Below are 12782 nucleotides of genomic sequence, written 5' to 3'. Positions count from 1 at the left end.
GGACTCTTTCATCACAATAATGCTCAGCCTTTCAAATCTGTCTTCAGTTGCCTTCTAGAAGTCCACATGATACGCCAGTGCCATTCTGGTGGCTGCTCTTTCTCAGTTTTGGCCTATCTAAAGAGGCAATGTGGAAAGTATTTGTGCAACACACACAGTACCACAATAAAAACACCACAAAGATACTCCACACAGGGTTAGAAAAGTAGATTATATCTTTATTAAACAAGACCAAAACGTTAAAAATCCAATATGTAGAAGTTGAGTGATGAAGTTTTAAAGAATAGCCCAAGAAGTAGTGCTTAGAAGTCAATAGCGCTAAAAGGTTACTTGAGGTCACTCCAAACCAGAGTGAATCCAAAGTTCAGGCTGACCGTAATGGAGGGCAGGCCGGCTACAGGACCCATGCAGAGCCCGCTGTGGAAGATCCTTGGTTGGAGGTTAGCTTTGCAAAGGCCATGCATTGGTTTAAATCTGTGCTGCCAGGGGATGCATTGTCATCGAGCTGTGCAGTGGTTAATGCGTTGACCTCGAGGTGCGGTGTCAAACCCTTTGTGATGAAGGTTATGCATTGTTGTCGAGCCACTCAGCAGGTGATGCGAAGGCGATGCGCCGGGGGTGGTGGTGGTCCGCCAATCTTGAGCACTGCAGTCAGCAATGCAAAGTCCTTGTTCTCAGCAGCAGCAATGATGTGTCAGCATCAAGAAGGGATGCAGGAGTTCTGATCAGCGCAACGGCTGCAAAGCATTGGTTTTCGGGAGTTGCAGCACACATACTCACTTAAAAGGGTCCAGGACTGGATTGGCACCACTTGGCAGAGCAGGACTCACAACAGACAGACTCCAAGCACTGGTTGCAGCCAGTTGGCAATCCGTGTAGCACAGCAGTCTTTACTCCTGGCAGAGTTCTTCAAAGGTCCAGTAGTATATTGATTTAGTAGTGTCGGAGGGCCAGTACATATAGCCAGTTGTGCCTTTAAAGTGGGGGTGACTTCAAAGAAGGGTCTTTGAAGTGTACAAAGGTCCTTTCTTTTGAGCCCTGGCTTTGTGTGGGGACAGGCACTCCCTTGTCAGGTGTGTCAGCTCCCCTTCCCTCTTCCTGTCCAAGAAGAGCTATCAGAATGAAGATGAATGCAGATGAGGTCTCTGTCACACCCACCCTTCCTGTGTTTGTGGTTGTCTAGAAAAATGCACAAAGTGTAGCTGTCACCTACCCCAGATGTGTTTTGGAAACAGGCTGCACACAGAGCAGTGGCAGCAGAGAAATGACCCATTTCTAAAAGTGGTATTTCTAAAATAGTAATGTTAAATCCAGCTTTACCAGTAAAGAGAATTTGTCATTACCATTCCAATGATATGAAACATGATGCAGCTACTCCTTTCTTATGAGAAATTAAAGCTTAAAAGTGCATTAAGGAATTCCCAATGCTAGCCTATGAGAGGAGTAGGCCTCACAGTAGTGAAAACTAATTGGTCTTTTTCTCACTACCAGGACATGTAAATCTAGAGGTACATGTCCCACCTTTTAGTTACATAGCAACCTGACCTATGGGCTACCTAGGGCATACCTTAGGGGTGACTTATATGTAATAAAAAGGAAGTTTGATGCTTGGCAAGGGGTTTTAAATGTCAAATCACAGTGGCAGTGAAACTGCACACACATGCCCTCCAATGGCAGGCCAAGGATAGGTTTGAAAGTCTACTTGTGTGGGTTTCACAATCAGTGCTGCAGGCCCACCAGTAGCATTTAATGTACATTCCCTGGGTATATTGTATACCACATTATAAGGAACTTACAAGTAAATTACAAGTTTTGCATCAGATGTATATACACCAAGGTTACCATGTTTTAGGGGAGAAGCACATGCACATCAGCAGTGGTCAGCAGTTGAAAAGTGCTCAGAGTCCTAAGACTAACTAAAGATACAATAAAAAGTGCGGGTGAGCAGGCAAAACATTTGGGGGAAGACCACCCGAAGGCTGACAGGTCTAACACTTCTGTCTCTCTCTCTCTCTCTCTCTCTTTCTTGGGTGTAGCTAATTACTCCAGTGCCAGGTGTATTTACACTTTATAAATATATTAGCGCGACACATATGTCTAGCTGAGTCTATCAAAGCTATATACTATTATAAGGAAACTCTTGTTGTCTGCCCATGCCTGTAACGCTTTATAAAGACATTGTACCTGGATTTGCAGTGTTTGCTTCAAGGATTCCAGTGCAGCTCAGGGTGAAACAATGCTGAGCTGCATAGTAGTGCCTTTATCATGATTACACACTATTATATACTGGTTCACCCTTTCACAATTAATTTATTTTTTTAAACAAAAACGTGAAAAGCCTTATCCACTACAGTGAGGACATGTCACTTGCATATCTTCCCTGTTTTGTCGAGCTGGTCGCACTTTTCCCCAATTAATTGCAGTAATTACTAGGCGCAGGAATTCTCTTTCACAAATCTGTTTTTTTCAGTATCCCTGTTATTAAAGCCTTCTTGGCAGAGATTAAAAATGCCTGCCATCCAGTTGGGAAACCAAGCTCACCTTTGAAACTCAATGTCGTCCTTTCAAAGGGTATTGGTCCTCATGTAGTTCAAAAGATTTCCTTACATCATAGTTTGGGAAATGATGACTATTTCACAACAATCATATCAACATGCAGGGTTAGTGTGATCAGAAGAGTCGCACATGCTGAGCTGATAACTGCATTTGCTGAAATTTTGTGCTTGGAATAATGAAGTGATCACTTAAAAAAACTTTGCATTGGCATGCTTTTGTTAGCATATTTTGATTTGTTGCATAGGTTCTCATTAGGATAATGAGGCTACTGGATTTGGGTGGTAGGATCACCTGGATTGTGGGTACTGAGTACAATTCCACACCAGGTGACAACTGTCGGCCTAATCTGGGGTTTCTGGCTAAATTGCAGCGCTCCATCTCTGACAGAGATGATTGTGGCAACCAAGCTCCTGGTAAGATAGGGAATCATGGTACATCAGATCTCATCCCCTTCTCTCAGTTACAGGGATCTCCTCAGGCAAAGGCAACAAAGGCAGGATTTATTTAAATAACATTTATTAAAATATCTGCATCTTAGATAAAAGCGGGTGCATAGCAATAATGAGGATAATGAAAGACAAGAGCAGGCATGTGGCTAAAAATGTAAAACAAAAGAACAGTTTTACCATGCTATCTAAACAGGAGAGGGGATCTATAGCCCCTCACCTATGCTACGTATGAGCACAGCATCCTAAGCCTAATCTGCCCTTTGGATTTCCCCCTGGGAGAACATCATCCCTCATACCTCAAGAAGAGGCCTGAGGTCTAAAGAGACACCAGCCCCATTTGGATCAGGGCTCGGTCATCTAAGCAGGTAGCTGTAGTGAAGCTTGCAGCAATCAGCATACAGTCGTGGTTATCTGGCTGGAATCTCCCTGTAACATGTTTGGGACTAAGGGGTGTTAGATGATAAAACAGCTGACATTCTACAAAATGGTACCCACCATTGTGGGGTATGAGTGTGTGTTTTTCTGTGAATCCTGGAGACTCAGAATACCACGTTTGTCAGCAACCCTATTTGACTGTAGCCTTGGAGAAAACACAAAGTGAACTATATGTCCTACTAAGAATGCAATGCTTTCCTAGGTGGAAGAACAATAAGACAGAAATAAATAAAACAGCACCGCAAATTAAGCTATTGCTAGAAAAATAAAGCAATGCTGAATAAAATGTAGACGAGTGAAAGTGCACATCTGTAGGTCTAGTTAGCTAAAACAACATGCTCAGAACAGAACTAAAATAGCTACACAACAGTTTTATATGCTTAGTTTGATATATCCTGAACTGCATAATTGCTCTTTGGAAGTGTATGGCTGTGGTTGTTTAAGTAGATGACCACCCTGGCTTGAATAAAGAACACATACAGCTCTCACCTAGGCTTGAAAATTGTTCCCTTGTGTCACTGTAAAGCCAGGAAGTCAAACGTCTGGACAAAGAGGTGGTCCAATAATGCATCTTTTTCAGGATGGACAAAGAGATGGAGATCTAGAACAGTAACCACCTGTAATGTTACTAAATGGAAAATGCTGCCCCAGCTATGCACCCGGAATGCAGTTAAATGTGTTGAAATACTATAACTCAAAGTACTCAACAAATGACAGTCCTTGGAGGCACATCTCTTTGGTATTCCAGGAACACACAAGGACAAGGGCGACTTGCGACATGGACTTCTTTGTACCATAGAGGTTAGAACTTTCTATGGATTTCCCAAAATGTCTTCCTAAGATTACACAATTTTCTGGGGTGTCTAACTTGAGGTTCTTCTCCCCTTGACTGGGGTTGGATTCCCAACATCGTCAGGGTGGATTATTTTAGGGCAAGATTGGAAATCCCATCCTTTAGCTCAAGTCTAACATACTCAACTGTAGGCCTGGATTTCTAGAGTAACCAAAACTGGTTTATGGGCTCATTGGTGAATATTGTAACAATGCCATCCGATGCCAGCAATGTGTTTGGACAATGTTAGACTACCTTTGTGCACAGACTCTTACCTGCAGTAAAAGCTAAGTCTTCCAGCTTGCAAATATTCCCAGCTGTGGCACATGAACAGAGTTCTGGAGATATTTATAGCGTGACCAGGCAATTATCACTTACCTTTGTTGGGCTGAACTAAGGAAGCTTGCCGTGCCCATGTGTCCAATCTCATCACCAGGGAAAAGATACAGTATAGGTTTGTGTGTTATTCTTTTAAAATGAAAAAACATTATCTGAAAGGCTTTGACGAAACCTTTGACGTACCTGCTCATTGTGCAATTCGTTTTAAGTGAAATGGTTTGCAATCTTGAGTAAGATGTTATTACATTTTAATACTAATATCGGCGGCACAAATAGTTCATAATTTCAATGAATGGATGAAACACAGATAACACAACACTATGCGCCTCTCCCTTCTTACCTGCTCTAAGCAAGTACAGCACCACTGAAATAAAGAATTTGGGGCGGCGGTGTGTCCACATGGCAACAGCAAACGAAGATCAATTTCATCATCACCTACAAAGTGAATAAATATAAGTAGGTCAAAGGTCTCAGCATTCATAGGTGCTTTGTTTTAAAACAGATCCTCTCAGATCGCCCCTTACTGTTTGCATTTTACCAGTACCTAATATGTTCACAAATGTTTAATTTTAGCAGCAGTACCAGCAACAGGGACAGATCTTATCCCTAAACAAATGTGTAAATTGCCTAAATCATAGACTCAAAATTGTTAAAACTGAAAGGCTGGTTTCATAATTAAAAAGAGAAAACTCACATGCATAAATCGAGTACGGCACCCCACCTAAATATAGAACTAACTTACCTCCAATTATCGTAATTAGTCCCTCGCACTTGTACTCGACAGACTGATGTTTACTTTGATCTCGTTCGGTCCCTTGCCACAATAACTTTTACAACCACTGTCCCTAGTATGTAGAGTGCTGCTCTTGCTTTATTACAATAGCACTCATCTCTACAAAAAATAGCGTATTTCTCTCAGTCCCACAACACCACTGTCTCCTTCGATCCTTATTCCTTGGCCTTCCACTTTGTTTTTTGAGGCAGATACTTGGTTGCATTCATTTAGCTATTATTATTATCGAGATAATCAACATTTGACATCTATCTGACATGGACACAGGATGTAATACACAAACACAACAAAGAGGTGATACGAAATAACAGCATTGGCAAAGGTCTGGGGTTGGAGGCCAGCCTTTTATCTTTGTCAATGCTTGTTTTGTCATGACTTTCGAAAAACGTTTTTGTTGGTGGATCTTTGAAGCCCTTACTAATATGAAAAAAACATTGTCCAAAAACAAAAATATGTTTTTAGCCTCTAATACAACGCATTGCCATAGTAGTTTCTGGCACTGAAGGAAACTACTTTGTATTCAGTTGTGAGCCTTGTGAAAGGGCAGAATGGAATCACTGTGAAGTTAGCTAGCGGCTGAAGTGGGTTGGCCTATTGGCCTATACTGTATGCTGTAGTTGGCGAAGAAAAATATGAATAACACAACAGACCGATGGATAAAGAGGGGTGGGTGAAAGCCCTAACACGTTACTATAGCACACATATATAATGTTAGTAAAATCAAAAGGGTAGCTAATGCCGAACCTAGCCGCCAGACCCAAAAATTGAAAAAGCTTTCCTTCTTAACCACAAACCATTCTACAAACCGTTGACAACATAAGCACTAGATCAAGGGCCGAGTCCACACATCAGTAGACCAAAAAAGTACTAGAACAAGGGCCTAGACCCCACAAAAGTAGACCACATACACGAGTTAAAATAAGCACCAATAGACAAAACTAACCCCTAGGGGCCCAATTCAACATCTACAAATTTAATTTGTTAAGGCTTGAAAAAAATAGCAAAGCTGTTGTTTTTGCAAGCTACGCACAAAAGCAAGATGATGTGAAGTAGAAAGTCATTATCTTTTGCAATGACCGTCATTCTCAGTTAGCAAATCGATTCTTGCTGACTTGCAAATAACTATATTACGAAAGAAAAGTCGGACGTTGGGTCACGATGAGGTAGCAACTCTCAGTATCTCTTTGGGACTGCCCAGTCGATAGCAGAACAGAACACCAGGGTGTGCTTAGGGAGAAAATCCATCTGCATCCACCTCCTTGCACGACACTAGCAGGAGGCACACACATGCACAGCACACAAAGTCCATAAAGTTATAAAGAAAGCCATCTTGGAAAAAATACAGGCCACAATAAATGCCACTGGAGTCACTCACTGGGGCACCAAAGATTTGCAGAGGCACTATGAACTGAGATGAGGATGTATGAAAATATATCTTTTTTTAGAAGTCATAGAAGCATGGAGATCCCCTTATTCCATTAGCTGTGCATCTATTGTGTGTTGTTAATACATCTGCCTCACAAACCGACCAACAAGCACGTCAAACAGCAGGTTAGTTTAAAATCCACTAGATTATGTACTCATACCGATGTCTGCATCGAAGTGCCTGTAACAACAGAAACGCATTCACAGAAATGGTAATGCATGTGAAATTGTTGAGTGTATAAAAAATAAGAAACGATCACAATGGATACTGGCATTTGAAATTATCTTTGTTAATGATTTGACTCCTGCCAACCTAACGTGAGCAGTATGATGTAAATTTTAATTGTGCAAACTATATTATTGCTACGTAGCATGATACAACAGAATATTATTGAATGTGAAAACAAACTTGTAAACGTACCCTATTTTTGCCTATGCAGGTGAACAAGGCAACACATGGAAATAGGTGACGCCCTCAATCTTGAAGAAATCACTTCACATATACTTGTTGCACCACTACACCAGCCATTAAGATAGGTACTAAGCCTACTACTCGTGATAGACCAAAAAGTCACCATCCTGCTCCAACACTACTGAACATTGGAAGAGAAGGGAAAACCTCCAGCAGCTCAAAACTAATTCATCAGGCCAAGCTGTTTGTAAGAAAATACAGCAGTTTTGAGTGAGTGAGTGAGGTCCATCGGTCTTTGGGCCCCAGTGCCTCTGCAGCTGTTACTCCATTGACAATTAGGCCTCAGGAGAGAAAGCGGTTGGGGTAGAAAAAGAGAAGCAAAAGGAATACAACAGACAAAAGGAAGAAAGAGAAGGGGTCGCAAAGAAATAAAAGAAAGAACGAGAAAATGAAAACAAAACTGTTCCAAATGGGTCCTCTGGTTGGCAGTCAGTTTGCACTCTGTCCAAGCAGGGACCTTCACTCTAGTCAGGGCAATCGAGATACACACTTAGATAACCCCTGCTTAATCCTTTGGCAACTTAGCACAAACAGTCAGGCCTGTCTCAAAGGCAATGTGTAAAATAGTTGTACCAAAATACACAATAATACAGTGAAAACACTACAAAAGGGACACCACACCAGGTTAGAAAAATAGGGAATATTTATCTAAATCAAACAAGACTAAAACAACAAAAATCCAACATACACAAGTCAAGTTATGAATTTTTAAAGTAAAAAGAGTCTTACTCCGTAGAAAACAATGGAAACGTTTTCTTTACACAAAGTACCTGGTTTACATTAAAAATAAAGCTGCACAGGTGGGCGTGCATCGGAAAAGTCAGCGATGCATTGATTACTTACTCGCAAGTGAGGCCGTGCGTCGTTTCTTCTCCGTTCAGGTAGACGATGAGTCATTTTTCTTTCCTGCAAGAGAGCGATGCATCGATTTCTGGACAGGGCACCTCAGATCTGCACTGAATTTGATGCCCAGCGACGATGCCTGAGAAATCTGGCCACACGGTAATGGAAAACCGCACTGAGCAGGGATTTCATTTCCAAGCCGCAATGCAGGTGGTGCATCAATTTCAGACATGAAGCGGGTGGCGCATCGTTTTTACAGCCGCATTGCAGTTGGTGCGTCAAACGTTTCCCTGCACAGCTTTGTGTGCGTGGATTTCAGTCCTTGTTCTACCAGCTTCACTGTTCAAGGGCCCAGGGACTGGATAGGGCACCACTTGACAGGGCAGGAGTCTCAGCAGGGAGTCCAAGTGCTGACAGAGGAAGTCTTTGATGGCCCTGAGACTTCAAAACAGGAGGTAAGCTCAGTCCAAGCCCTTAGAGATTCTTCAGAAGCAGAAATATGCCACAAAGTCCAGTCTTTGTCCCCTTCCTCAGGCAGACGCAGAAACTGTAGGATAGCCCAACAAAGCACAGTCACAGACAGGGGCAGCACTTCTCCTCAGCTCTTCAGCTTGGCAGAGGTTCCTTTTGGTTCCAGAAGTAAATCAGAAAATCTGGGGTTTTGAGTCCACTACTTATACCCCTTTCTGCCTCTGAAGTAGGCAAACTTCAAAGGAAAGCCTCCGTTGTTCACAAGATACTGCCTTGCCCAGGCCTGTGCCCAGACACACACCCAGGTGGTGGAGACTGCATTGTGTGAGGGCATGCACAGCCCATTCATGTGTAAGTGATCACCCCTCCCTCCACTCTAGGCCAGATGGCCCATCAGGATATGCAGGCTACAACCCCGGTCCCTTTGTGTCACTGTCTAGTGGACATTCACAAACAGCCCAACTGTCAGTCTGACCGAGACAGGGAATCCACAAGCAGGCAGAGTCACAAAATGGTTTAAGCAAGAAAATGCTCCCTTTCTAAAAGTGTCATTTTTAAGCTGACAATCTAAAAATCAACTTTACCAAAAGATGTATTTTTAAATTGTGAGTTCAGATACCCCAAACTCTAGATCTCTATCTGCTCCCAGGGAGAAACTGCACTTAAAAGTTATTTAAAGGCAGCCCCCGTGTTAACCTATGAAAGAGATAAGCCTTGCAACACTGAAAACCGAATTTGGCAGTATTTCACTGTTAGGACATGTAAAACACATCAGTACATGTCCCACCTTTAAGTCCTTGGACGTCATGGACGTAACGGTTAAGTCCTTTGCTGCAGCACTCAGGCGCCAAGAACGTAACCGTTACGTCCTGGGACTGGCTCATGGGGGGAGCGCTATCCTTGATCGGGCAATCTTCCCCCAAGGGGGGCAGAAACCACTAGACTCCAGGGATTTGTATTTTTTTTATTTTTTACAGATGGGGAGCGACCCCTTAGGCAACGGTCACTCCCCTGGGGTTTATCTTAGGCCAGTTCAGATCGGCCTCTTTCTGCTCTAGCAGACTGCATGTGTGGGATTCCTGACACTGGTGCGGCTGATGGCTTGGAGTGTGTGAACTGTGGTGCACTGAATGAACTGCGCCTGAGGTCCCAGTACTGGAGCAGCAGAGTGTACTGACTACAAAAACGTAGGTGCTCCGGCAGACAGCATTGTGGGGTTCTCGGTACTGGTGTGGCTGAGGGTTTGGAGTGTGTGAACTGCGGTGCACTGATGGAGCTGCCTCCAAGGTCCCAGTACTGGAGCAGCAGAGTGTACTGATTGAAAGTACTGAGGTGGTCTGGCAGACAGTGTGTGTGGAGTTACTGTCACTGGCATGGCTGAGGGCTTGGAGTGTTTGAACTGCAGTGCACTGATGGAGGTGCGCTCGAGGTCCCAGTACTGGGGTAGCAGAGTGTGCTGACTGCAGGAACTGAGGTGCTCTGGCAGACAGCATTTGTGGGATTCCTGGCACTGGCACAGCTGAGGGCTTGGAGTGTGTGAACTGAGGTGCACTGATGGAGCTGTGAGTGGGATTCCAGTATGGAGCAGAAGTGGGCACTGTCTCTAAGGATTGTGGAACCCTGTTAGAGCTGGGTGCCTAGCCTATAATCAATTAAATGCGATCTTCTGCCCTCACTCTCAGCACACAGACAGGCACACTAGGTAAAGAAAATTCAGGCCAATGAAGGGTGGGAGCCAGGCAGCTGAGAGAGGGCGCAGAGAGATAACAGCCTGATGCATAGCCTTGTTTACAGCTAAGCTCAGAGGAAGAATGTTCTGCAAGTGAAAGGGGAAGCTTCCATGGACAGGAGCAGGAAACAAAGAAAACAAAATCCCCTACAGACCAGATAAACAGGACAAAGCGTAAATATACAGTAGTTGTTCCCTGCTCCCACACAAAGAAGGAGGGACAAAGAGGCATGACTGACCACTAGCAAGCAAGGATTTTTAAATGACACTGAAAGTAACAAATTAGGGGCCAGATGTAGGAAGATTCCAAATTGCGAGTTGCAATTTGCGAGTCCCAGCGACTCGCAAATTGCAACTCGCAATTTGGAATGCAGAAAGGTGTCTCAGACACCTTCTGCGAGTCGCTATGGGGTCGCAAAGACCCACCTCATTATTAATAATGAGGTGGGTCGCAATTTGCGACCCCGTAGCGAGTCAGGGCACTCACGGGGATGGTGGCCTGCTGGAGACAGCAGACCACCATGTCCGTGACTGCTTTTAAATAAAGCAGTCTTTTTTTTCAAAGTGTAGCCCGTTTTCCTTAAAGGAAAACGAGCTGCACTTTGAAAAAAACCCGAAACCTTTAGTTTCGGTATTTTTCAGGGCAGGTAGTGGTCTCTTGGACCACTGCCTGCTCTGAAAAATTATTTTTGTTTCCAGACACTAAGGGGAAGGGGTCCCATGGGGACCCCTTCCCGTTTGCGCCTGGGTTACCATCCACTTCAAGTGGATGGTAACTGCGCTTTCATGCATAGCATTGCGAGTCGCAAATAGGAAGGGAACACCCCTTCCTATTTGCGAGTCGGAAATGCATTTTGCGAGTCGGAGGCGACTCGCAAAATGCATTTCTACATGGCAAAGAGGCTTTTGCGACTCGCAAACGGCGTTTTTGGCCGTTTGCGAGTCGCAAAACCCTTGCTACATCTGGCCCTAAATAGCTGGAATCGCACAGAAGAAGTATACTTAAAAGTATACAAGAGGTCGTATGCTTACGTTTGGCCAAAAAAAGCTAGAAGTTCCCTGTAATTAAATCAATAAGCACAGACAAGGTAGAGCAAGCTAGTGCAAAGATTTTAAGACAATTCACATATAATAGAATCCGTGCTGATTAGCCATCAGAAGTCAGTGAAGACACTATTGTGCAAGGATGCCTGCGTTGGCGCAGGCAGCTTAATTTAGCGCTGGCGCAAATGCAGGGCTGAGCCATATTCTCATAAATATACTGGCTGCACCGGTTTCTCGAAGATATGACCCATAGTTTGGCTCAGTAACTTTATATTTAAAAGGTTCTAAATATTGGAGTTTTTTTTTTACTACAATGTAAGAAATCAACGTACAACTTGTCCATTCCCATAAAAACATTATGAGAGAATTCGCTACAAGGTACATGCAAGAGTGTTGCTTCCATGGGAGCCCCTGTTACTCCTCAGTATCAATCAGCAAATTATGCCAAATTCATATTTATTAATTATATTTATTTATTATCAGCAAAAGTAACTGTTCAACAATATGTCCCGAACATCAAACAAGGTGAATTTTTACAAACTAAGGCTTCACAATTAACCTACGATCTAACTTCATCATGCATATGGGGGGGGGGACATGAACTGCTTTCCAAACATAGTTGAAGACAGATCACACCCCCGCTAGTGGCCGCCCCAACAATGAAAAATGCCCAAATACTGGGCGCATGGATGGAAGAGCGACGATTGATTGACATTTGGCGGCACTTGCACCCACACGAAAATGTGTACTCCTACTACTCCCCAGTACACCTATTACATACCCGAATAGACCTCATCCTCACCTCACAGAATCTAACACATAAAATAACAAGAGCGGAGTACTCCGCCAGGGTAATATTAGATCATTACCCACTCATAGTACAAATAAGATGGGGCAGACCTCGCTCATGCATTCCCACCTGGCGACTGCAAACACACCTACTGCAGGACCCCCCTTTTAGGAAGGACATTGCCACACACATCTCAACATATTTCACAGCGAACAAAGGGACGGCCAGCTCAAGGGCCATCGAATGGGATGAACATAAGACAGTCATAAGAGGGGTATGCATATCAACCACAGTAGGAGTGCGGCAAACACTAACGCGCGAACTCCGAGTATTAGAACAAGAAATTCAGTTAGCTGAAGGCGAATACGCTAAAGGTTCCATAACATCGAACATCCTCACTAACATGCGCTCCAAATGGACCGAGACAGACAACCGCGTCAGACATTTTGATTATCGACATTACATGGCCCGTACACACGCGGAGGGTGACAGGTCCGGTAAATTATTATAAAAAACGAACGCCGGAACACCCCCATAGGTGCCATCCGACTGGAATCAGGTCGGATAGTTAATACACAGGCAGAGATAAATAATGCTTTCAAAG

At 43.7% G+C, this 12782-nt stretch overlaps 1 protein-coding gene across 1 annotated transcript in view; it reads right to left on the bottom strand.

Moving 5' to 3' along the window:
- The window catches only part of LOC138265790 (uncharacterized), a 93012-nt gene that overhangs the window by 42098 nt on the left and 38132 nt on the right, over positions 1-12782 (bottom strand). Inside the window, exon 2 of the mRNA XM_069213823.1 lies at positions 4952-5046. Coding sequence (XP_069069924.1) covers positions 4952-5046 — 95 coding nt within the window. The remainder of the gene's footprint in view (positions 1-4951; positions 5047-12782) is intronic.

Source organism: Pleurodeles waltl, chromosome 11, assembly GCF_031143425.1.
Source record: "Pleurodeles waltl isolate 20211129_DDA chromosome 11, aPleWal1.hap1.20221129, whole genome shotgun sequence".
NCBI lineage: Eukaryota > Metazoa > Chordata > Amphibia > Caudata > Salamandridae > Pleurodeles > Pleurodeles waltl.
The sequence above is the reverse complement of the archived record's forward strand: the minus strand, read 5'-3'. Positions and strand labels throughout refer to the sequence as shown.